General features: G+C 39.4%; 4 protein-coding genes across 5 annotated transcripts; 1 reads left to right on the plus strand and 3 right to left on the minus strand.

The window, feature by feature from the left end:
- The first annotated feature begins 1694 nt into the window (after positions 1 to 1694).
- On the plus strand, positions 1695 to 2822 carry LOC135700074 (exosome complex component MTR3-like). 2 transcript variants are annotated; one of them, XM_065220464.1, is made up of 3 exons: positions 1695 to 1719; positions 1808 to 1976; positions 2041 to 2822. In XM_065220464.1, exons 2-3 carry the CDS (start codon positions 1814 to 1816, stop codon positions 2796 to 2798), a joined length of 921 nt encoding a protein of 306 aa, XP_065076536.1. In that variant the 5' UTR covers positions 1695 to 1719; positions 1808 to 1813; the 3' UTR covers positions 2799 to 2822. The 2 variants fall into 2 exon arrangements, with proteins under 2 accessions (XP_065076536.1, XP_065076535.1); XM_065220463.1 differs by having other exon boundaries at positions 1714 to 1731.
- Positions 2823 to 2837: 15 nt separating this feature from the next.
- Positions 2838 to 3212, minus strand: Sf3b5 (splicing factor 3b subunit 5). The gene has a single exon (XM_065220465.1). The coding sequence runs from the start codon at positions 3131 to 3133 to the stop codon at positions 2876 to 2878; it is 258 nt and encodes an 85-aa protein (XP_065076537.1). The 5' UTR covers positions 3134 to 3212; the 3' UTR covers positions 2838 to 2875.
- A 4199-nt stretch (positions 3213 to 7411) lies between these two features.
- On the minus strand, positions 7412 to 8668 carry LOC135700103 (venom serine protease-like). Its single transcript, XM_065220494.1, has 2 exons — positions 8090 to 8668; positions 7412 to 8037 (listed from the first exon to the last, which is right to left on the minus strand). Exons 1-2 carry the CDS (start codon positions 8643 to 8645, stop codon positions 7418 to 7420), a joined length of 1176 nt encoding a protein of 391 aa, XP_065076566.1. The 5' UTR covers positions 8646 to 8668; the 3' UTR covers positions 7412 to 7417.
- Positions 8669 to 8764: 96 nt separating this feature from the next.
- LOC135700102 (venom serine protease-like) lies at positions 8765 to 25668 on the minus strand. Its single transcript, XM_065220493.1, has 5 exons — positions 25632 to 25668; positions 25217 to 25440; positions 24925 to 25137; positions 24753 to 24858; positions 8765 to 9412 (listed from the first exon to the last, which is right to left on the minus strand). Exons 1-5 carry the CDS (start codon positions 25651 to 25653, stop codon positions 8784 to 8786), a joined length of 1194 nt encoding a protein of 397 aa, XP_065076565.1. The 5' UTR covers positions 25654 to 25668; the 3' UTR covers positions 8765 to 8783.
- Positions 25669 to 26925: the final 1257 nt, after the last annotated feature.

Below are 26925 nucleotides of genomic sequence, written 5' to 3' on the forward strand. Positions count from 1 at the left end.
TAGTACATCATCACTTTTGTGGTTTTGGATTTCAAACCTAGGTGTCGCATGCACTGGTGCAGTTTCGCGTAGATTCATCAATTTCCATCGGTAATTAATCATGTTTTGTTGTTTTTGACATCATCCACATCCAGAGGGCCAGTCACTTCGAATGTATGGGAATGGTAGGAAACCATTTGGAAATGCATGAAAATTTTCACTTTTTATTCATTATCGTCTTTATGGGCAGTTTCAGGTGCACAAAAATTGCACGAGTACATTACTATGGTTATAAGGTAAACACTCGTTTATTTGTTTCCTTCTGTGAAAGCATGTTTAGTCCGAGGTTTAGTCACAAATCGTGGATTTTCTGATATTCTCCATACTGCAAAAATGATTTTCCTACCAATGAAGGGGCGACATCTCTCGGTTCTTCAGTATAGCTACTACTCAAATCATATATTTAATTGTCTTATTGTACGATTTTCCACAAATCTGAACTGATTTGCACCTTAACTCAAGAGCAAATTTTCATTATGTCGTAAGTAACATTCGCACCGATCCGAGAAAAATAAAGTTTTGTTTGGATGACCGAAAATTTATTCCTATTTCCAATTAAACACATATAATCCCATAGTGATAGCAATGTTTAACATATTCAGCCGGGTTTTAATCATACAAAGGCAAATCGCTAGCTTTCATGCTAAGAAATACTGGTTTTTAAGACAAAAGATATTATACGTCGTTTGGTGGCCCCTATTGTTACTTAAGTCAAAGTGTATTTACCAGGATATTCGGGAGAATTATCAATTACGTCTCCTTACGTGCAGCCCATTCATCATTTTAGGACCACCGAGATCATCTTAGCAACAAACCGTTCGATTTATTCACTTTAATAATGAGAAAGCGAAACGACGAAAGTACACTTTTCACGGGTTTCTCAGTGCTGCTACTTAAGGCAAACGGCATCTCCATAGAAATCGGGTGACTTAAGTAACATCGAAAACTATTTTGATCGGAAGGTGATTACGTCAAAAAGCAATTCGACTGGTAAATAAATTTAAAAATGGGATGTGATCCTATATTCGGACAGTATATAGTGTAATAGCAGGAGCATCGATTGACACTGATAGCTCGACTTTGTTTACCTTTGTTACATTCGACGTAATGAAAATTTGCTCTTGAACTATTCACACACAAGAAATCCGGAAGATCATAACCACTAAGGCACTTTTCTAATTTTCCATTTTTCAAAAATATTCTTGAATACCTGCAGGATCTTTTCAAAAACGTTACAGAATTAAATTTTTCAACTGTAGATTAAGTTTTGCAGCATCTCAGATGAATCAATTTATCAGGAAAAGTAAAAAAGTGTTCCGCTTCCTATGTCTCAAGGCAAAAATTTATGCCCACAACACTCTTTTTGACGTTCTCCTATTCACCACCAGAGGTTGAATGGATCGTTTAGTTTTATAGGACGCCAATATTCAATAAATGTTCATTTTGGCCGTTTTTGTCGACGGATTCATGCCGATGTTGTCCATTTGTCAACTTGTCTCTCCCAACATAGCGTACCCATTTTTGGGTAGGTTCAGTTTTGACCGATCTGGGTGAATTATACCCAAATTTGGGTAGTTTTGAAATAGCGTGTATAAAGTTCAAAACAAACGAAGAAACTGTCAAACGCGAATATAACGCAAAAGCAAAACATCCAAAAACATACGACGCACGTGAAAATCCGTGAAACCCGCCGTGAGTAGCATCGTTTTGTCGTTGATTTTGCATTACTTTTGTGTTGTAGTTGAAAAAAAAACAATTTCCTCACCAGAAAACCATGCCGATTGATCAGAAACGAATCAACGGACCGGAGGGATCCCTTCCCTATCAAATATTCGGCAAGAACCGGGATAAAACCTTTGAAGATCGGCTAGCGGATGTGTTCGATCCCAGTGGTAAACGGAAGTGTGGCCGAAAGGATACCGAAAGCCGGAAGTATTGTAAGTTACCGTTCATTTAAATTTACCTTCAGCTCAACATTATTTGTTCACGATTTAATTTCAGTTATGAAACTCGGTGTCGTCTCAACGGCCAAAGGCTCCGCCTATCTGGAACTGGGCAACACCAAGGTGATAGTGTCGGTGTTCGATCCTCGCGAGATCCCCAAGCAGAACAAATTCCGAGAACTGGGCGAGTTGTACTGTGATTTTAAGTTTTCCCCGTTCGCTTGTACCCATCGGAAGAATCCACAGACGGATGCCGAGGAACGGTCTCTGGCGGCGGCCATGACTAAAGCTCTGCAGCCGGTCGTTTGTCGGCATTTGTTTCCCAATTTTCAGATTGATATCTTCGCCAATGTCCTGGAAGATGATGGCTCGGTACTGGCGGCCGCGATCACGGCAGCCGGGTTGGCTTTGAGCGATGCGACTATTTCGATGTTTGATATCGTTACGGCAACCACGGTTGCGGTTTTCGAAGATCACATTTATCTGGATCCGACACTGGCGGAGGAACGGATCTGCCTGGAAGGTGGAAAGAGGGGTAACCATGGAGTCATTACTCTGGCAAAGCTGCACACATTGGATCAGACTTCGGAGATCCGTCAAGCAGGGGACATTTCGTTGGATAAACTGAAGGAGGCCTGTCAACGGCTGAACGAAGTGAACAACGAAATTGCTCCGGTAGTCCAGCAGATGCTCGTTAGTAAGGTGCAGAAACATATGGCTGAAATCGATCTGGAGGAAGAGGATGAACCAGAGGAAGACAAGGAGGATTTAGACGCAACTAGTGCGAGTCAGGTTTCGGTTGCTGCAGATGCTTGAATAGAGTATTTTTTTTATCAATTTCATCAGAATGTTTTATTTGCGTGAATGAGAAAATCTTAGATGAAATCAGCAGGTTAGTCCTCCGGCTTCTCCGGTGGTGGTCCACAAGGCTGCAGCATTTTTTCCATGATGTTAAACCGAATGCGAGCCTTGGATTCGTTTTCCGCCACGGCAAAGTAGCTCAGCATATCGTAATGGCCAAGGTAGCTGGCCTGCGAATCCCGATGCTGGTTGGTGAGCCATTCGTATTTGTTCGTATCAGCGTGGCCCGTACCTATGTACTTGCTCTGCAGATGTTCCAGCTGACTGTGAATATTGTAGCGATCGCCCATGGTGGTTGTTTTGCTAGGATTTAGGTGGTTCCGCGGTGGAAAACTAAAGCAACTTCTGCAAGTTTGATGACTCGCACCAGCAGCGGTGAGAAATAGATAAACACAATTTTGACGTTTCTCACTGATGCTCTGTTACGCTGAAATCGGTAAAGAAGTTTTTGATGCCCGCGCGGTTTTGTACGAGGGGTGATTGAAGAAATTATTTTGAGGGACCCCGCATACATTAGAGTCGGTGTATAATGAGTCACGCCAAGAGAAAAACAGTTGAACTCGCATCACGGTTTTCGAAGGATTCCCTTTCTTTTCACTTGGCAACAGAGGACTTCTACGTCAACTTCAAATGACTTCTAGCGAGAGAAAAAATATTGCGACGGTAGTAAATCATTATATCAGTGATTTTGTCAAATTATCTTAACAAAAAATAGTAGAAATTCTCATTACTAATCATTACCGAGCGTATCCCATGACAATTTAACGCTCACTGCGTGTTTATGCTCATTTCTTCGATTATATTTTATATTTTATTGCAATACCTTTCGTGGACCTTTCATAGCATCGTAATGTTTATTTACTTTGCACGATAGGTAGCCAGTTTGACAGTTCAATAGGTAGACTTGGCTTCACTCTTGGCGTGACTCATTATACACCGACTCTAGCATACATATCAGTTGATTTGTCAGTTTGAGGAGAAAGGGGACAGCACCGACAAACCGACATGAAACTAAAACTTAACTCTTGATCGAGAATCCATATAGGCGGATTCAAATGTGCAGCGATCCCATATGTCAAAACCATAGAAATTTTGGAGGTGAACCAGCCCAAGGCTGAAAGCACAGGAGTGGAACTTCGGATCAGAAAGTGGCTCCACTTGTCATTTGCGAACACTAGCGCACCTAGCGGTAGAAGGCATCTTCTACCTGCAGTTAAGATAGGCAGCATGCTATGATAGTATGAGTGCACATAGAAAGCCCGTGTGGAACGCTACCACAACACATCGCTTGTTGAGCAGAAAAACGAACCACTTTTTGATTCACCGATTTGTTTGCACTTCTCCTTCTGTTCTGTGCTGAAAGCCTCCTTAATAAAGTTAAATAATAATAACCATAGAAATTTTTTATCTAGATAAAAATAATTTGCCCGGAATAGATTAGACACGAACCAACTCATACATTTAGTATGTGTGTTCGTGGCTAGGATACACATTTTTCGCGAACACGGCGGCAGATGTCAGTTTTGTGCTTTGATCAGACATTTTATGATACTTTGTATGATCATTCATGTCGGTTTGTCGGTGGGGACAGTTTCAGAACAGAAAACTCTAATCAACAAATATAATATGAACGATAACCCAAATGGTAGAACTATTCCACAAAAGGTTTGGATGATACCCGAACACGTCGTAAAGCAAAATAACCACACAAATTTTATTAAGGAAGGAATTTTCTAGTAAGTCTGTGATAATAGAGTCTAATTAAACGTTACTTCACATGAGAATCAAGCGTATTTAGCATCGTTGTTTAAAGCGCTGGTCAGACTGAGCAGTTATAACATGTTATAACGGTTGTCAAATAATTGCAACATAGAAACCACCATCAAGATAGTGCTGTAACATGTTATAACCATAGAGGTAACTCTAAGACCAGAAGGTCGTGAAGAAACATGCTCAACTTTTGGCTCAGCTCTGGTACTCTCTTCGGTCCCAAGCTAATCGGTGCACCCCTTGAAACATAGGAAAATCTACGAGCCCCTCATTATATCTGTCAAACTTTCATAGCGAATCAAAACAAATATATTGCGTAGAAGTAGAATTTCGACTGGAATGGGATACGTTAATAGATTTGTTGGGGACCACTAGGCTAGTCAAGTAGTGAGCCAATTTACTATCGTAAGTTTCCACCGGTTGTTATAACTCTGTAGTCTGAACGTACTATAAGGAAACAATGATTGCAATGCCCAAGATCACGCATGATTTTTGTAGACACAAATCAACTAGCAAGCAACTGTGGATTACAAGCGGTGGTATCGTAGCTACGAATATCAAGCTAACTTAACTCACCAGTTACACCTGCTAAACCGTGGTGAGTTTGAGTTTCATGATTTTCTGAAAATACCGTCACTGATGGCACTTGGCAGCAGTAGCTTCGTGTCCCAGTTCGTGTCTGCCATCGGTGAAGAGTAAAGAGAGATAGCAAACTATACTTCCTCTTGCTAAGAAAACTATGTGAACCGGAATAACTTTTGTATAGAGTCAACGCTCAGCTTCATTTTACATGTTGATAATCTCGCAATATCAAAGGAGCTTGTGAAATCAATATTTATCAAGCATGATATTTTGTTCCAAAAAAAAATTGATCACATAATCAACACTTTGCTGAATCATCAAAAAATTTGATCGAATATGTTCTGTTACACGGTAAAAAGTTATCACATCTAATCCAAATGCTCTTGCACTTGACTCAGTCCGTTATGTGGCACTACGAATCTAAGTGATTTATCATTGATTTTCAAGTTATTTACCTTTTGAAATAAAGTGATTTGTCGTTGAAATACATGTACTGTATAAAACCTTCAAATCAAAATGATTATCATTTGAATTGGCACCACTGTTTTCATGCATTGAATTTGATTGATGAATCTACGCGAAACTGCACCAGTGCATGCGACACCTAGGTGATGATGTACTAAAAAATATTCCATACGATTTGACAGGTAGCGAAACGTCATTTTCATTTTCTCATCATTTCCATCTGCTGGTCGACCGTAACGTAGATTCAATTTGACCACTTTGTCAAGCAGTTTTGGCGTGACTTTCTACCAGCGACTTCACAAAACTAGACCAACTTATTTCAATTTTTTTTATGAAACGTACACATGTTGGCTACTTTTCTCGAGGTTCTAGAAGCAAAAAATCTGAAAATAATGTTTTATTTCAAGGTTCGAGTGGTAGTAAACGTCATTTTAGCTGCTCGAATGAAGTGGTTAATTAGGCCGTTCGCAATGCTGAGTTTCAAAATTGTTTTAAACTACTCGTCAATTCTATAATTTGAAACTGTCAAAAATAAAACTGCAACACGATCAGCGCAACGCACAGTTCTAAAACATGTTTGTAATCATCAAGTTCCATAAACTTTACTGTTCTCTATGAAGTTCTCCGTTTTTTATTTGTGGAGCTCTTCGAAACATCTTCAACACATCCAAAGAAATTTGAAACAGAGTTCCATTCGTGTTTCAAACTCGCTCAGAAATAAAACAGAATAGTCGAGCAGTTGCAAATCTGGTGCAAAATAGTGCTCGAATTATGAAACTGCAACTCAGCATTGCGAGAGGTGCGTTTCTGTTCTAGTTTCAAATTGAAACAGTCCTTATAAAATACAACAGCATTGCGAACGGCCTTAGTTTTGCTTTTGGAAGCAACTGTCAAAACCGCACATGAGTCACATGACAACCATTACTCTCGAAGATGGCAAGTCAACAACAAATGAGGTCAAGCGAGAGAAGCGATAGTTCTCCATCTTCAACCGAAATAATTTGCGTTCAAGAGCGTGAGTAATACGAAATTGCTGCTGTATTCAATAATAGTGTTTTATTCAGATAAGTTCGATTACAAAACATTGTCAAACTTATCAAATTTATTGCTCAATGTCTCATCTTACTTCTACTAAAAGCCTTGCGATGTTGTTCAATTTCACTTGGAAACATGTGATCTGGGTAGTAATATGATATTGTCATATTCTGAATAACATATAGTAAGGCTTTCAGTATGAACAAATAGTACATTTATTTAAACCCATTTTCAGCCAAAATTAAATCCAAACATAAATTATTTAAACTTCAAGTGAAAGCACATCAACAACAAATACAATTTAAAATGAAGTGATTTGCTGTTGATTTCATCGTGCTTCGATATGATCTCATCCAAGGGTTTTGCACAGCGAATTCCAATGTTTGGCAAGTAGTGCAAATTCAACAGCAAATTACTTTACATGAACGTGATGTTTTTTACCGTGTACATCTCATGTAAGTCGATTATAAGCTTCTCGACCAACACCAATTAGTTCAATGATGTGGTTGAATAAATTCTCCAGATTTGTGTGAACAAAGCCTGAACAGAATTTAAATAGTAATATTATTATTAAGCATGCAGTTGAATAAAATCATCAAGTAGTTGTTTTTTTTTCGATAGAAGATTGTTTGTTGGGAGACAGGATTGAAGAAATTAAAAACATATTTTTTTCGGAAAAACCTTCGCTATGCGAACAAATAATCTTTAATTTTTTCCTCAATTTACTTAACACAATAAGTGGCATCAGTAGTCTTACTCTGGATCCATCCCAAATAGGATGTAATTCTGGTATTCACCGAAGGTGTAGATCCGGCACACGCTCCCCCATAGCTGACAATTCCGATCGAATACATCCGCTGGACTCCCCGTAGATACAGCGGACCGCCTGAATCGAACTGACAGGTATCCTTGCCGGGCGTAAAAGCACAAAGCTTCTGATCGTTGACATACTGAACCTGGCACTGGCTATTGGCTATCACATCCAACGTGACACGTCTCAAGGTTGAACTGGTTGGACCTCCGAAACTCATAGTACCCCATCCGGCCACGTCCACCTGCAGTTTACTGAAATCGTAGTACCAGTAATTGAACGGCAGACATACCGGTCCCACTCCACGGGTCCATTGCATGTTCGTGGTGGTCGTCAAGATGGCGATATCATTGTCACGGGTGTCCTGGTTGTAGTTCTCATGCCATACTATGCTTGCAATGTCGTAGAGTTGCGAGTATGGCGTATCGAGGCCCGTTCGGTAGTTTTGATCCCCGACGAGAGCTTGAATACGCTGTGGGTTCGGCGTATTCTGGACGCAGTGAGCGGCCGTTACAATATATCTGTAATTTACTATAGGTTTCCATAAATAAACGAATCCATCTGGCATTCTTGAATCACTTACCAATAACTCCGGAACAGAACACATTCGCCGTCACTTTGTCCAGTAACCCGACAATCGAAGTGTACTCGTTAACACCGGCTTCGGTTCCACCGACAATCTTTTGCGATCGAGACCATCCACAGTCGCAGTCCTGCTTTTGAACCTGGATTTGGCAACTGAAGGACCCTCCACTGGTTGAACTGGACGAAGTGTAGGCGACCATCATCTTGTTGAACAGAGAGTTTCGATTCACTGTGCCTGAACCGCACATGAATTCACTTCCCGTCACCGAGGAGAAACCTTCGGTTGAGATGTAGAATAGCTCGGTTGAACAAGCCGAACCTTGCGGTGTATCGATATTGATGTTACAGCTCATTTGCATGCTATATCCGGGAGGGGCAATGAGCATGTAGCGGCAGGAGCTTCCTGATGGATACTTTCCATTGGAATAGAAAGGCGACACCAGCTGTACATTGGCAGTTTCCGCCAATTGGTACTGCTGATCACATCCTTCGAACCAAGCTTCTATCAAAGCTGGCAATAATATGAAAAATAGTATCGATCGTTGCGCGATCATGATCACTACTGAAGAGTAATGGTCGATTTGTCATCATCGTATTCAGAATTCAGCCAGACTCGCCTTGAACACGCATCTGGGTAAATATTTCTCATCTGAACCAGTAAAACACATACATCTTGTACAATGCACTCATCTTTATTGATAACAATAATTCCATTCAGCAGTGTTTTGCATTATCCAATTGAGGTATTCTGTGACCCTGGTGCTCACGCTAGGGTCATTGGTAGCGCAGGCCATCCCATAGCTGACGATACCGATGTGATAAACGAGCCCATTGTAGTAGTCCGTGTAGAACAGTGGGCCACCAGAGTCGCTCTGACACGTGTCTTTTCCCGCAGCCAATGTACAAATTTGCGTCAAGGCGAAATTAGTGTAGGTTTGGTAACATTTGCTTGGATCGATCACCGGTAGTTCAACTTTGAGCAGTGCGTTCGATTTGGGATCACCAAAATCCGTTGAACCCCAACCGGCAGCTTCCAGTGCGATCCCCACGAAGGAAGCTCCGTAGTATTTGAACGGCAGGCAAACCGGGCTGACGCCGCTGGAAAAGATGATCTGCTTCTGGGTTCGGACGATCGCTATATCGTTCAGGTTAGTGGTTTTGCTGTACGATTCGTGCACCTTGATCGATGCCAGCAGATAGAGGGCAGCGTAGGTTGTATCCGATCCGGTGGTGATGTTGTGGTCGCCAACAAGCAATGCCAGATTGGCGATGCTGTGCCCGATGGGGCAGTGGGCGGCGGTTAGTGCGTGGTAATTTGTGACTGTAAATATGGAAGAGAGAATGTTTTCACGCAATTTCTTACTCGTAGTACCTATCTAACAAAGTCTTAGAAGCTGTGTAAATTCAGTAAGGTTGATTGAAGTCTTATTGTCTTCAATTTAGCTGAAATATGCAGCTCAAGTAACATTTTGGATTTAAATTTAAATCGGGATCACTCTAGTCAACTTTTGCAAGTAAAGAATGGACGAGAAGGGGCGACTCCCAAGTAACAATTTCCAGTTGAAGAAACGCTTTCGTTTTGATTTTGTTCAGCTGCATGTTGAATAATAATTGCACAATGTGTTCACCACAACTTTTATAAAACCCTTGTTTACACTCGTTTGGAGAACCTATACAACTGCAACACAAAGGTGTTGTCTAACGTATTCAGTAAAACGTTTGCCCAAAATCAATTTCTTGTTGAAGAAACGCTTCCATTGTGATTTTATTCAACTGCATGCTGAATAATAACTGTACAATTTGTTTATTACAACTGCTGTAAAACTCTTGTTTACACTGGTTTGGAGAACCTGTTCAACTACAGCATTATATGTATACGCGGTATAGGAGTAGAAGCAACTTTTATACAACGTTTATAGATACATATTTAAACTCAAGCTTTATTATTTTGGTGAAAGCTCTTATACAACGTTTGTAGACACTTCTTGACAGCTGCTTTGAAATTTAGTAGAGAGTGAACCTGAGAGGCGTTTGTTGCACTCTTTTATGACTCCTAAATAATCATTGTACAGCAAGCGGTGAAAAGCGTTTATAGCACTTTTCAATGACTCCTTAACAACTGGATAGAAGCAACTTTTATACAACGTTTATAGATACATATTTAAACTCAAGCTTTATTATTTTGGTGAAAGCTCTTATACAACGTTTGTAGACACTTCTTGACAGCTGCTTTGAAATTTAGTAGAGAGTGAACCTGAGAGGCGTTTGTTGCACTCTTTTATGACTCCTAAATAATCATTGTACAGCAAGCGGTGAAAAGCGTTTATAGCACTTTTCAATGACTCCTTAACAACCGGATAGAAGCAACTTTTATAATACGTTTATAGATACATATTTAAACTCAAGCTTTATTATTTTGGTGAAAGCTCTTATACAACGTTTGTAGACACTTCTTGACAGCTGCTTTGAAATTTAGTAGAGAGTGAACCTGAGAGGCGTTTGTTGCACTCTTTTATGACTCCTAAATAATCATTGTACAGCAAGCGGTGAAAAGCGTTTATAGCACTTTTTAATGACTCCTTAATAACCGTTGTGTAAGTACTCACAATATTCACAGATTAAAATTAATTTAACAATTGTCGTGGTACGCCAAAATAATTGCTTGTACAGTTTTTATTAATTTAAATTATTTGTGCACATTGAAAAAATATGTAATTATGCCATAATTCACATTCTGTGATCATGGAGGAAGTAGTAACAAGCATCTGTTTGATCTTTGGATTGATATTCTTTCAATTAATCTCTCTAATCATTAATTGAGAGAATTTATCTAGAAATGTTATCGTTGATTATATGATATATGTCTTAAATTAATGTTTGCATTTATTAATAACACCTATATATAATTTACCTCTACTCCACCGAGGGTTTCTCGAAGCAAGATTTGAACTCATGATCCCGGATTGCCAGCCGCTTCTGTTTCCATCTGCTTTATTCTTGAATACATATTTTGATCATATGATAGAAGTATATGAAGCTCATCTTGAGTGACTTCTCTTGCAGTCGAATAATCATTGCCTTATGGTCATATAAACGTGCCTATCACTTGTGCTATTTTTAGCAACAAAATTGTGGTTGGTGGTTGGTCGAACGTAAACAATCATTTAAGAGTGCTCCAAGCAGCTTTTGAAGCTTCTAACCAAAAAGGCAATACAACTACATTCTTGTTCAACTCTGGAAGCTATTATTCAACGTTTGATCAACTCAGGTGTTTTATAAGAGCTCCCAATGGTTTGTTTTGATGCGTTTATTCCACATCCTGTATGGCTCCTGTCAAACAGTTTAACCGAACGTAAACAATCATTTAAGAGTGCTCCAAGCAGCTTTTGAAGCGTTTAACCAAAAAGGCAATACAACTACATTCTTGTTCAACTCTGGAAGCTATTATTCAACGTTTGATCAACTCAGGTGTTTTATAAGAGCTCCCAATGGTTTGTTTTGATGCGTTTATTCCACATCCTGTATGGCTCCTGTCAAACAGTTTAACCGAACGTAAACAATCATTTAAGAGTGCTCCAAGCAGCTTTTGAAGCGTTTAACCAAAAAGGCAATACAACTACATTCTTGTACAACTCTGGAAGCTATTATTCAACGTTTGATCAACTCAGGTGTTTTATAAGAGCTCCCAATGGTTTCTTTTGATGCGTTTATTCCACATCCTGTATGGCTCCTGTCAAACAGTTTAACCGAACGTAAACAATCATTTAAGAGTGCTCCAAGCAGCTTTTGAAGCTTCTAACCAAAAAGGCAATACAACTACATTCTTGTTCAACTCTGGAAGCTATTATTCAACGTTTGATCAACTCAGGTGTTTTATAAGAGCTCCCAATGGTTTGTTTTGATGCGTTTATTCCACATCCTGTATGGCTCCTGTCAAACAGTTTAACCGAACGTAAACAATCATTTAAGAGTGCTCCAAGCAGCTTTTGAAGCTTCTAACCAAAAAGGCAATACAACTACATTCTTGTTCAACTCTGGAAGCTATTATTCAACGTTTGATCAACTCAGGTGTTTTATAAGAGCTCCCAATGGTTTGTTTTGATGCGTTTATTCCACATCCTGTATGGCTCCTGTCAAACAGTTTAACCGAACGTAAACAATCATTTAAGAGTGCTCCAAGCAGCTTTTGAAGCGTTTAACCAAAAAGGCAATACAACTACATTCTTGTACAACTCTGGAAGCTATTATTCAACGTTTGATCAACTCAGGTGTTTTATAAGAGCTCCCAATGGTTTGTTTTGATGCGTTTATTGCACATCCTGTATGGCTCCTGTCAAACAGTTTAACCGAACGTAAACAATCATTTAAGAGTGCTCCAAGCAGCTTTTGAAGCTTCTAACCAAAAAGGCAATACAACTACATTCTTGTTCAACTCTGGAAGCTATTATTCAACGTTTGATCAACTCAGGTGTTTTATAAGAGCTCCCAATGGTTTGTTTTGATGCGTTTATTCCACGTTCTGTATAGCTCTTGTGAATCAGTTTAACTAAGGTGCTATAAAAGTTATCGTAGGTCTTATAAAGCATATAGTTAAACCGAACGTAAACAATCATTTAAGAGTGCTCCAACAGCTTTTAAAACTTTTAATCAAATGGCAATACAACTACATTCTTGTTCAACTCTGGAAGCTATTATTCAACGTTTGATCAACTCAGGTGTTTTATAAGAGCTCCCAATGGTTTGTTTTGATGCGTTTATTCCACATCCTGTATGGCTCCTGTCAAACAGTTTAACCGAACGTAAACAATCATTTAAGAGTGCTCCAAGCAGCTTTTGAAGCTTTTAACCAAATGGCAATACAACTACATTCTTGTTCAACTCTGGAAGCTATTATTCAACGTTTGATCAACTCAGGTGTTTTATAAGAGCTCCCAATGGTTTGTTTTGATGCGTTTATTCCACGTTCTATAAGGCTCCTGTCAAACAGTTTAACCGAACGTAAACAATCATTTAAGAGTGCTCCAAGCAGCTTTTGAAGCGTTTAACCAAAAAGGCAATACAACTACATTCTTGTACAACTCTGGAAGCTATTATTCAACGTTTGATCAACTCAGGTGTTTTATAAGAGCTCCCAATGGTTTGTTTTGATGCGTTTATTCCACGTTCTGTATAGCTCTTGTGAATCAGTTTAACTAAGGTGCTATAAAAGTTATCGTAGGTCTTATAAAGCATATAGTTAAACCGAACGTAAACAATCATTTAAGAGTGCTCCAACAGCTTTTAAAACTTTTAATCAAATGGCAATACAACTACATTCTTGTTCAACTCTGGAAGCTATTATTCAACGTTTGATCAACTCAGGTGTTTTATAAGAGCTCTCAATTGTTTGTTTTGATGCGTTTATTCCATGTTCTATAAGGCTCCTGTCAAACAGTTTAACCGAACGTAAACAATCATTTAAGAGTGCTCCAAGCAGCTTTTGAAGCTTTTAACCAAATGGCAATACAACTACATTCTTGTTCAACTCTGGAAGCTATTATTCAACGTTTGATCAACTCAGGTGTTTTATAAGAGCTCCCAATGGTTTGTTTTGATGCGTTTATTCCACGTTCTATAAGGCTCCTGTCAAACAGTTTAACCGAACGTAAACAATCATTTAAGAGTGCTCCAAGCAGCTTTTGAAGCGTTTAACCAAAAAGGCAATACAACTACATTCTTGTACAACTCTGGAAGCTATTATTCAACGTTTGATCAACTCAGGTGTTTTATAAGAGCTCCCAATGGTTTGTTTTGATGCGTTTATTCCACGTTCTGTATAGCTCTTGTGAATCAGTTTACTAAGGTGCTATAAAAGTTATCGTAGGTCTTATAAAGCATATAGTTAAACCGAACGTAAACAATCATTTAAGAGTGCTCCAACAGCTTTTAAAACTTTTAATCAAATGGCAATACAACTACATTCTTGTTCAACTCTGGAAGCTATTATTCAACGTTTGATCAACTCAGGTGTTTTATAAGAGCTCTCAATTGTTTGTTGGGCTTTATCTGCGATGCAGGAAAAATTGTGTTTTGCTGTGGTTAGCTGCACGCAAAGCAGATTGATGACGATTCTAAAAATTTCTTGCAAAAAGAGGATGCGCGATTCAAGTAGATGCGATAAATGAAAGAAGATTATTCGAAGATAGATTCTCTAGTGTGAGATTTGTTGAGCATCTGGAATTGAGATTTAGATGTGTACCCTCGAGAAGGAATATGATTTCAAGCAACTTTACTGAAGGCTCCACGTTTGCGTGCGTTGGAGAAATTATTCTTGAGGTGAAGACAGTGGATCCCCGTTAATCTGAACGACACTGCGTGCATACTAAAGGGGTTCATTTTTAATTTGAACTTCTAGTACCCTACGACCATCAGAAAAGCAAGTTTCTGGTAACCGTTCCGTTTTGCAGCATTGCATTTCACTTTGCCCTGTTCCATGTGCTAGATGACGTTTGATTTTTAGTTTGCACGGCATGTAGATTAGCGGGGTTCAAACTTAAAAGTGGAGTGTTCACTCGGCTGTCGACAAAAGCAGACCACTCTCGATGTGTGCTACGCGATCGTCTGTTTTCTCGGCAGCAACCATTGTGTGGTCCTCCTCATTGTTCTTCATCAGCAGTTCTTTCGGTCGATGCGTCGTCGACTTTGGAAAGCAACCGTTTCGTGATGAGTGTGTGAGTGCTGACCACGTTTTGCGTCCATTGCTGCAATGGACGCGCTCTGACCCTCGTTGGCGTACAACAATTTGCCATACAATGAAACTACTGGAAGCGGCTCCAGTTCTGATGGAGGAGGCTTTTTGGATAGCGGAAGATAAAGTGTTTATTGTGTTGTACCTTTTGACTATATTTTTAAAATGTATTGTATAGTGACCAATAATCCTCGGCTCTGTAAAGTTAATTCGGTTGAGCCTTATCAAATAAATTAATAAACAAAAAAAAAAAAACTAAAAAGTGTGCAGATTAAGATCGGTCAGTTTACCGAAGGCTCACGGTATGTTGTTATGTTTTGGTTTTCATGTGTCACATATACCTAGATTTCGAATTATTCTTGAGGATTCTTATAGTTAATTTATTCAATTCAAATAATGTTGTTTTCCCTATTTTATCACGCAGACAAACCTGTCATCGATACAAAAATATTTGAGGTAAATTTAAACGTAAACTCAGTTTGTTCTGGCCACAAATATAAACTTGGTTGATATCAAACGTATTCCATGTTAGAAGTCATGTGACATCAACGTTTATATTAAATATCTCACCACATAAATTCATGTTCTAGTATTGAAAATAAACGTCAATATTTTTGACTGGACTTGTTAATGTTAATAGCATTGTCGGGCTTATTTTAAACGAACTGCAAAAATATAATAAAAGTGTAGAATCAGGTTGAATCACCTTGGTATCTCGTTGCATTTAAATTCAGATTTAAATGTGTGACGATTTATTATCATTAAAGAGATAAATCAGTCTACAAATTTAGTTTTTTGCCGAGATTCCAACAGCCGAGTAGATCTGCATTTATTTGGCTGAGACTCAGTAAAACAATCGCCGAGATTCAGCTAACAAATAACATTTTGCTGAGATATCAGCAAACAAACAGATATTTTGCAGAGATATCAGTAAAAGCAAATGCCGAGGTAATCGGCTGTTGGAGATTTTCACCGAGCTAGATCAAGTGTGTATGGCTGAAAGTCTTCTCAATAAAGATAATGAAGAGATACTTGCATTATCGCACTTCCAAGTACTGTGGACCCTCGGTAATCTGATCGTCTTTAATCTGGACACTTTTTAATTTGAACCACGCTCATCTGCACGCGATGCAAACTACAAAATTTAATATCTCAAACGTTATTTAGCTCATGGAAAGGAGAAAATCAAAATTGAACAATGTGAAACGGAACGCAAAATCAAAACAAAACAAAGCAAAAGGCTATCTGAATCACGTTTTCCTGATGCTCATAGGTATACTACACGGCGAATGAGAACGACCCAAATTTGAGTTTAGTTCACTCATAATCGCCAAAAGTGCAGGAACTCAGCGATGAGTACAATTTGTCTCATGGTTTCTTGTGGAAAACCTAAAAAATCTGCCGGAAAATGAGGAAATTGACGAAAATTTTATTCTGTCTCGGAGTAGTACGAATAGACTGAGCGAATCCAATCTTTACTTTTCTCAAATTCTGGAATTTTTCCCTGGAAAATCCTGGGAAAACATGAGGCAAATTTACTCATCGCTGAGTCCTGCACTTTTGGCGATTATGAGTGAACTAAACTCAAATTTGGGTCGTTCTCATTCACCGTGTAGAAGTTCAAATTAAAAATGAGCCCCGTTAAGGCCTGTATAGAGATCGAAGCGAAGCGAAAATCTCATACAAAATACTAAATTTTTCACCAGCGTGAAAAACGTAATTGGCAATTTTTTTACTTCGCTTTGAACTGTATACAGATACGACCCAGCGAAATCTAATGTTGTGGATCGCATCTTTTTCGCTTACGTTTATTCTTTTTCGCGCATGCAGCGCTCGCGAAAAGAGCTGCAGCTAAGCGAAAAGTTGACGTTTCGGGAGAGCGTATCTGTCAGATTTTCATTTCACCGGAGGTGTAAACTGATCGATTTCGTTTCACATGAACTGTAAAGTGCGAAAAAAGGAAACTGGAAAATGTTCCACAAACATTTTTTCACAACCTTTTTCGCTAGCGAAATTTCATGATTTTTCGCGTGCTTCAAATTTCGTTTCGCTTCGATCTGTATACTAGGCTTTAATATGAATGAAGTGTCGTTCTGGTGGTTCGTTTATGGCACACTCAAAAAATTCAACACGTCATCATTATGTGTCTCACACTTGATTGAGCACTCTTGTGAACCATATCCATTTCATGTGTGAATCTTAAACACTGTACAGACTGGAGAGTTATAACATGTTATAACGGTTGTCAAATAATTGCAACACAGAAACCACCATCAAGATAGCGCTATAACATGTTATAACTCTGTAGTCTGAACGTACTATTAAACGCTGTCCAGACTGGAGAGTTATAACATGTTATAACGGTTGTCAACTAATTGCAACACAGAAACCACCATCAAGATAGCGCTATAACATGTTATAAATCTGTAGTCTGAACGTACTATTATGCTGTGAACCATGCCTCAACGCTATTGGTTCGAATTTTGACACACTTCGAGTCTATGTGCCTCACATGGTGACATCAACTCAATGAGGTACAGAGAGAGGTGAAGCAGATCGTGAAATATGGTTGTATTAGTAAACCAAAAAATCAACGTAAACGCAAGTAGTGACGTCACTAATTGCTTGTATCGTACAGGGGTTTTACTCACACAACTTAACCGATTGCTTCACCTCGGTAATCCAGCTCATTGACATCAACTGACCAATGCTCGGAATGAACTCACGAAAAAATTTGACTTTTGAGCGGTGCCGTGTTTACTAAAAATGAACACAATGCTCGCGTAACTTTAGAAAAGGTCCTATCACCTTTTATAAACAACTTGTTAGGCCCTTTTCTCACGAGTCGAAGAACGCCCACGCAAACCAAACCACTGTGGGAAAGAAGAGAATTCATCCTACCCGATGGTGTTGTTGATTTGCATGAGCGTACTTCGGTTCGCGCGAAAAATGTATAACAAGTTTTGTGTACATAAGTTGATAGGCCATTTTTAAATGTTACGCGAGTATTATTCATGTGTTCTTTTTTTGTAAACACGGCACCGCTCAAACGTCAAATTTGTTCATGCAGTTCATTCTGTGCATTGGTCAATGGACGAGTGTACCGATAGATTTGAGTTCACTCACTCGAGAAAAAGTTACACAAGCTGCGGGCAATGTTTACTAATCATGAACACTAAATGTTTTCATGATTAGTAAACATTGCCCGCAGCTTGTGTCACTTTTTCTCGAGTGAGTGAACTCAAATTCATCGGTGCACTCGTCCATAGTTTTGCACATCATAGTTAACTGTTCTACAATATTCTACTTTATCGACTTCTACTTTACCGACTCTAATAGTACGTTCAGACTACAGAGTTATAACAACAATCAATACGAAACTAACGATTTTAAATTGGCTCACCACTTGAGTAGCCTATTGGTCCCAAGCAAACGATTAACGTACCCTATTCTAGTTGAAATTCTATTACTACACTATGTTTGTTTTGATTCGCTATGAAAGTTTGACAGATAACACCAGGGGTGTGTGGATTCATGCAGAACATGCAGGGGTGAGTGAAATAGCTTGGGACTGCTTGGGACCGTTGTTCTGGTACTGAGTGAGCCAAAAATAATAATGATTTTCTTCGGGACCCAGTGGTCTTAGAGTTACCTCTATGGTTATAACATGTTATAGCGCTATATTGATGGTGCTTTCTGTGTTGCAATTATTTGACAACCGTTATAACATGTTATAACTCTCCAGTCTGGACAGCGTTTAACATTGAATCGACAAATATCAAGCTGAACATTGCATTAGGTACTAAGTAACATTGACAGATTCTCTTCGTCGACTTTCTCTTTGTATCCCCACGGCCATGTCAAGACATTCCCAGGGATTTTCAGCACACAGATCGATAAATGATGCTTTTATCTAGCATCTAATATGACAAACACAACAAGAAACGATGTTGTGCTCAAGTTATTAACGCAAGAGAAATCGACGAAGAGAATCGATCAATGTTACTTAGGACCTAATGCAATGTTCAGCTTGATATATAAACACAGGGTACGTTCAAACTAGAAACACTGGAATAAGAGACCAGCGGAGAAAAAAAACATGAATTTGGCAACAAGATAAACATCAAAGCAATCCTGGCATCGCTTGCATTTGTAACTGCTTGCTAGTGACTTAGCAAATGCACCGACGAGCGAGTTCATGAGTGATTGTTAAACGATTTTAATACTCCTCCCTAATTGAAGCAAACCATTTGTAAACATTGCAGATTGGAACCGCTTTTGACAGTTCGATTGGAATCATAACAGTGTCTCCGCTGGTCTCTTATTCCAGTGTTTCTAGTTCAAACGCTGTCCAGACTGAAGAGTTATAACATGTTATAACGGTTGTCAACTAATTGCAACACAGAAACCACCATCAAGATAGCGTTATAACATGTTATAACCATAGAGGTAAAACGCTGTCCAGACTGGAGAGTTATAACATGTTACAACGGTTGTCAAATAATTGCAACACAGAAGCCACCATCAAGATAGCGCTATAACATGTTATAACCATAGAGGTAACTCTAAGACCACTGGGTCCCGAAGAAAATCATTATTATTTTTGGCTCACTCAGTACCAGAACAACGGTCCCAAGCAGTCCCAAGCTATTTCACTCACCCCTGCATGTTCTGCATGAATCCACACACCCCTGATGTTATCTGTCAAACTTTCATAGCGAATCAAAACAAACATAGTGTAGTAATAGAATTTCAACTAGAATAGGGTACGTTAATCGTTTGCTTGGGACCAATAGGCTACTAAAGTGGTGAGCCAATTTAAAATCGTTAGTTTCGTATTGATTGTTGTTATAACTCTGTAGTCTGAACGTACTATAACCAACAATCAATATGAAACTAACGATTTTAAATTGGCTCACCACTTTAGTAGCCTATTGGTCCCAAGCAAACGATTAACGTACCCTATTCTAGCCGAAATTCTAGTACTACGCAATGTTTGTTTTGATTCGCTATGAAAATTTGACAGATAAAATGAGGGGTTATTGGTTTTTCCTATGTTTCGAGGGGTGATTCGACAAGCTTGGGACCGAAGAGAGTACCAGAGCTGAGCGAAAAAGTGGAGCACGTTATTTCGGGACCTTCTGGTCTTAGAGTTACCTCTATGCTAATAGCACAAACGAAGTGACAGACGACTAACTGGCAAAGAAATCCATTTAAATAATGTGGTTCACTGTAATAGAATTTTCTTGGAAGCTTATGCCATCATCCACCAGATGGGTTAGTTTTTTTGTTTTGATTTGAACAAAGTTGATTTTGTGTACAATGATTCTTTGACAGTGTGCAAAGAATGCGTATCATTTTGTCATTTTTTTTATGCATTTCAGTTTTGAGTAGAGTGAAAGAGATAGAACCAAAACATTCTAGTACATTTGGTGAAAATGCTAGTTCAATCTAGTAGCAGTGTTGCCATGTGGTACAATCCAGTAGTAGTGGTGTTGCCATGTGGTACACTAAAAAAATGCAATAGCAGATGCGTCACCAAAGTTTTCGAGCTGCTCCGTCTGTCACTTCGTTTGTGCTAATAGTACGTTTAGACTACAGAGTTATAACATAGAGGTAAATCTAAGACTATAGAAGGTCCCGCAATAACGTGCTCAACTTTTTGGCTCAGCTCTGGTAATCTCTTCGGTCCCAAGCTAATCGATTCACCCCTCGAAACAAACTTTCATAGCGAATGAAAACAAACATTGTGTAGTAGTAGAATTTCGACTAGAATGGGGTACGTTAATCGTTTGCTTGGGACCAATAGGCTAGTCAAGTAGAGAGCCAATTTAAAATCGTTAGTTTCGTATTGATTGTTGTTATAACTCTGTAGTCTGAACGTACTATCAGACTACAGAGTTATAACAACAATCAATACGAAACTAACGATTTTAAATTGGCTCACTACTTGACTAGCCTATTGGTCCCAAGCAAACGATTAACGTACCCCATTCTAGTCGAAATTCTAGTACTACGCAATGTTTGTTTTGATTTGCTATGAAAGTTTGACAGATTAAATGAGGGGTTATTGGTTTTTCCTATGTTTCGAGGGGTGAATCGATTAGCTTGGGACCGAAGATAGTACCAGAGCTGAGCCAAAAAGTTGAGCACGTTATTTCGGGACCTTCTAGTCTTATAGTACGTTCAGACTACAGAGTTATAACATGTTATAGCGCTATCTTGATGGTGGTTTCTGTGTTGCAATTATTTGACAACCGTTATAACATGTTACAACTCTCCAGTCTGGACAGCGTTTTAAACGCTGTCCAGACTGGAGAGTTATAACATGTTATAACGGTTGTCAACTAATTGCAACACAGAAACCACCATCAAGATAGCACTATAACATGTTATAACTCTGTAGTCTGAACGTACTATTAGAGTTACCTCTATGGTTATAACATGTTATAGCGCTATCTTGATGGTAGTTTCTGTGTTGCAATTATTTGACTAGTGTGACCTTTCAGAGTTTCAGATGCCGCCTGAAAAAAAAACGGCCCACCGCCTTGAGATCATCATTTGAAGACTGTATGTTTTTATATAAAGGGTGATACGGTCAAAATTTGGTCAATATCAACTTGACGTATTTCTTTCAATTTTGCATTTAAAAAACCTGAACACCCCTCATTTTGAAGGTGTGTGTGTAGAATGTTGCTCCTATTTTGATTTTGGAATTCACTCTTCAGTTGTCAAAATGCCGTCCAAGCAAGAAGAGCAGCGTATCAAAATTTTGCTCGCGCATCGCGAAAATCTGAGCTACTCGCACGCAAAGTTGGCAAAATCGCTAAAAGTTGCCAAATCAACCGTTACAAATGTAATTAAAGTGTTTGGGGAACGTTTGTCGACAGCCAGGAAGTCTGGATCGGGGGGAAATCGAAAACCGGAAGCCGCTGAGACGACAAAGAGAGTTGCCGGTAGTTTCAAGCGAAACCCTAACCTCTCTATCCGAGATGCCGCAAATAAGCTGGGTGTATCGTCTACAACCGTGAATCGAGCCAAAAAACGAGCCGGACTATCGACTTACAAGAAGGTAGTGACTCCAAATCGCGATGATAAACAAAATACGACGGCCAAAGCGCGATCCCGGAGGCTGTACACGACGATGCCGACGAAGTTTGACTGCGTGGTAATGGACGACGAAACCTACGTCAAAGCCGACTACAAGCAGCTTCCGGGACAGGAGTTTTATACGGCAAAAGGAAGGGGAAAGGTAGCAGATGTTTTCAAGCACATGAAACTGTCAAAGTTCGCAAAGAAATATCTGGTTTGGCAAGCCATCTGTACCTGTGGCTTGAAAAGCAGCATTTTCATAGCTTCCGGGACTGTCAACCAAGAAATTTACGTGAAAGAGTGTTTGAATAAACGTCTGCTGCCTTTCCTGAAGAAACACGGTTGTTCCGTACTGTTTTGGCCGAATTTGGCATCTTGCCATTACGGTAAAAAGGCCATGGAGTGGTACGCCGCCAACAACGTGCAGGTGGTTCCCAAGGACAAGAACCCTCCCAACACGCCAGAGCTCCGCCCAATTGAGAAATACTGGGCTATTGTCAAGCGGAACCTAAAGAAGACCAAAAAAACTGCTAAGGGCGAGCAGCAGTTCAAGGCAAACTGGCTTTCTGCGGCGAAGAAGGTGGACAAGGTGGCTGTACAAAATCTGATGGCAGGGGTCAAGCGTAAGGCCCGGCAATTCGGATTTGGAAAAGCGGAAGCCTAACTGAATATTTTTCCTGAATTTTATACTAATTGAACTTGAAAAAGAAATTTAATTTGATTTTTTAAATAAACGATTTCACCGATTTACACGCGTTTTCCTTTGACCAAATTTTGACCGTATCACCCTTTATATAGGGGAAATTGATGTAATGAGTCCTACATGCCCCTAATTTGGGCCCATACATAAATTCAGCAATCGACTAAATTTTCAATTGGCAAATCAAAGTTAGCACTCGTGGAGAATAGAAGAACTATGAAAGTGATGATGGTTTCAAAATTTTCCACGGGAGGTATACGAGTGCAATCTTAAAATGCTTTTATTTTGCAAATGAAGCATTTTATTTAAATCTGGTTGCTGCTGCAGTTGTAGAAAAGCTGAAATCTATGTATACACCTAAAAATCTGAAAAGAAATTATTATTTTTATATTGAGTAGTCCTCCAGTTTTCTACTAACGTAGCACTAACCAGATTTAAATAAAATGCTTCATTTGCAAAATAAAAGCATTTTAAAATTGCACTCGTATACCTCTCAGTGGAAAATTTTGAAACCATCATCACTTTCATAGTTCGTCTATTCTCCACGAGTGTCAACTTTGATTTTCCAATAGCGACCAAATATATCCATTAGTACCGATCCAATGACGCGTTCATCTAGATAAAATTGATAAATACTCGATTAATTTTTCGAAGGGACGTATCAGCTTTTGTAAACAATGCATTTGATCGTCGATTTGGCGTAACTGGTAGCTCGTCCACGCATACTATCATTACTATCAGGTAGGGTCAAGTTTCTCCTATCTAATGGTAGTGTTAGTATGCGTGGTCAAGCTACCAGCTACGACAAATTCTTCTCTGTACACAGCGTAAATATTTACGATTTGTTTACAAAACTTAGGTAATGATGACAGATCCTGACGCAGTAGGTCCAACAATAAATACGAAACTAACGATTTTAAATTAGCTCACTACTTGACTAGCCTATTGGTCCCAAGCAAACATTTAACGTACCCCATTATAGTCGAAATTCTAGTACTACACAATGTTTGTTTTGATTCGTTATGATAGATTGACAGATAAAATGAGGGGTTAGTGGATTTTCCTATGTTTCGAGGGTTGAATCGTTTATCTTGGGACCGAAGACAGTACCAGAGCTGAGCTAAAAAGTTGAGCACGTTTCTTCGGGACCTTCTAGTCTTAGAGTTACCTCTATGGTAGGTCTCTTTTTCTAATGCGCGTTGTTTTCAAAGATCAAAATGTCATGATTACTTGAAATTTGTCAATCATGTAAATATTTACACGTCGTGTATTGGCAAATCAAAGTTGGCACTCGTGGAGAATAGAAGAACTATGAGAGTGATGATGGTTTCAAAATTTTACACGGGGAGGTATACGAGTGCAATCTTAAAATGCTTTTATTTTGCAAATGGAGCATTTTATTTAAATCTGATTAATGCACATATAATATAGAAAAAATAATATCTTTTCAGATTTTTATGTGTGGACATACACACCAAAAAATTCTGAATTTGACTGGCGATGTAAACATCCATGCATGCAAAAATCATACATGTAAACTTCCTTTTCACGTAAACTAGCAGCTTGCAAGAAATTTTGCAAACAAAAGTGGACACTTGCATACAATATATGGAATATTGCATGACATGTCTCATTAATTTACATGATCTATAATCTAAACTTGTATGATATATGACGCTCCATTTATGTGAATCATAGTAACGGTAATTTACACTACTTTTTTTAGCTGTGTAGATTTCAGCTTTTCTACAACTGCAGCAGCAACCAGATTTAAATAAAATGCTCCATTTGCAAAATAAAAGCTATTTAAGATTGCACTCGTATACCTCCCCGTGTAAAATTTTGAAACCATCATCACTCTCATAGTTCTTCTATTCTCCACGAGTGCCAACTTTGATTTGCCAATTGAAAAATTGACAATCAAATGCATTGTTTACAAAAGGTGGTACATCCCTTCGTAAAAGTAATCGGGAATAGCAGATTTTTAGCGATGGGCCCAATCTTAGATCCATAGTCCAACATTAGAGCCATTTCCCCTATATAGAAACAAACAACTTGGCTCCAACCATCAGTGGGCGCCAGGCCATTACGCTTCCGTCTTATCGGATACCACCCCCTCAACTTTAAATCCTGATAACTCACTGATTGTAGCTCCGCAGAAAATTCCAGCTCCACTCGCAGTATCCACCATTGCTGCCATCATCGGGAACTCGTTCACCAACGTTTCGGTTCCTCCGACTATCTTTTTCTGTGAAAATTTGCTAGCAATTAATTACGCAAGCAATTCCCCCACCACCGCACGAGTTCCTCTCACCTTTCGGCTCATCCCACACTGGCAATTGATCTTGGTTGCCGTACAGTAGAATCGCCCGCCATTGGTCATCGAAGACGCTTGTAACGAAACGACCATCGAACTGCCACTCGATTCCGTCGTCACCGTTCCCGTTCCGCAGTAGGCTTGCCCATCGGAAAGATCCATTTTCCCACCGGTTGAAACCACCAGCTTATCGTAGTAGCAAGATGTGCTCTATTTGTTTGACGAACACACACACAGAAATGGTTCAATATTTGTCAAGTCCGTTCTTCGAAACTTTGTCGGAATTTACCTGTGGTATGTAAACGTCCGGGCAAGATAGCGCTATTCTGGATCCTGGTGTCGTTGTTAGCACCCACCGGCAGTCCGTGTTCGGTGGATAGAGATTCCCATAGTTTGGCGAGTAAATGGCGTAAGTTTGACCGGAATCTATTTGCCTATAATAGTCACATCCGGCCGACTGCGCCAATGCAGCAGGTGGTGTCCTACTGACAATTGCAATCCAGGTCACTGCGGCTGTAAGAGATTGTTAACCGTTAGACTAACTACCATGCGTCTCCTTTGGTTGGTTCAGTTTGCGGGAGCCTCAACACGTGGCAATGAATCTTCAAACAAACTTGAAAACATCATCAAACGAGAGTTCATCAAGGAAGAAATTTCCCTTAATTAACAAACAGAATCAATTATCCCGGGATAGCCGTCATTACCGAAACAAAGTCCTAATTTCATTTTCACTTCCGCCTTGCTCTGCTGGTTTGCTTATCCTACCGTCTTCAAATCGTATTCATAAATCGACAGAAAATCGGAGCCTTTAAGTTGGAATGACTTTCTTGGGGAGGAATTTTGGGACCACACTTTCACTTCCAGTTGTTTCGTTCGAGGGCTATTTTCGCGATTGTCGGTCAAATTTCGTTTTCGTCTTCTTTAATTTAATATTTTTGCCTGGAACTGTAGCGCCGATGCCGACGGTTTAACCTCAACTTCGGGGGGTTCTAAATAAGCTGTGATGAGGAAAATATTTTCGCTCCGCCAAAAAGATGGGGATAATTGCGTCTGTGTTTATGGGCAGTTTGCTTTCCATAGTCTCGGTGGCAGGCGGAGAAGGGTGCTCATCCCGGTCTGCAAATGTTTGTTTTTGAGCGGGAAGCTGGTGTGGAGGAGTTGCGATAAGATTTTGGTTTGTTTTTATCATAGCGCACCATAGGGATGGCAATGAGAATGTCACCAGAATCACCTTCTCTGATTATTAGAATTTAAATAGCATTGATGATCCTTTATCTACCTGGTGCGGATAGTAGGAGTTTTGTGAATATTCATTGGCTCCATGTCAAAAAGCCTATAGCAGATTTTTAGCGATGGGCCCAATCTTAGATCCATAGGCCAGCATTAGAGCCATTTTCCCTATATCTACCAAGTTGTCTAAAATTCTACGAAGTTCCCTGAACTTTTACGAAGGGTTTTGTACTTCCACAAGGTTTCTTGAACATGAACTCAGTTCCAAGAACTTACAACTTCTTAGTAGTTCTCTGAGCTTCTTCGATTTTCAATAGCTTATTCAAATTTTACTAAACTTCTAGGAAGTTCACTGAATTTCTGCCCAGATAGCTGAACTTATACAAATTTTCTAAATCCCATGCAATGTTTGCTGAGCACCTTTTTTTCCTTGATTTGTTTTCCGTCGATCCCACACCTGGACCCTACGACCCATCAACTCATGAACCGGGAACCAACGGCTTTACTTGAGATAATCAGAGATGTTATGCCTCAGAATATCCCGGCTGCGCCGACTGGAATTGAACCCAGGTCTGCTGGGGTGTGTAACCGTTTGTTACAAGATTTGTATGATTTTTAATTTGTGCATAATTTTTAATATACTGTCACGTTTTTATAAGTAATTTGGTATTGTTTAGATGTCACTGAAGTTATCCAGTACCATACCATCCAGCATGTACTAATTTGTAGTACAGGAAGCCATCCAGTACCATACCATCCAGAATGCAT

This window comes from Ochlerotatus camptorhynchus, unplaced genomic scaffold, assembly GCF_037179485.1.
Source record: "Ochlerotatus camptorhynchus isolate MF236.1 unplaced genomic scaffold, CSIRO-AGI_Acam_v1.1 ptg000128l, whole genome shotgun sequence".
NCBI classification, from domain to species: Eukaryota; Metazoa; Arthropoda; class Insecta; order Diptera; family Culicidae; genus Ochlerotatus; species Ochlerotatus camptorhynchus.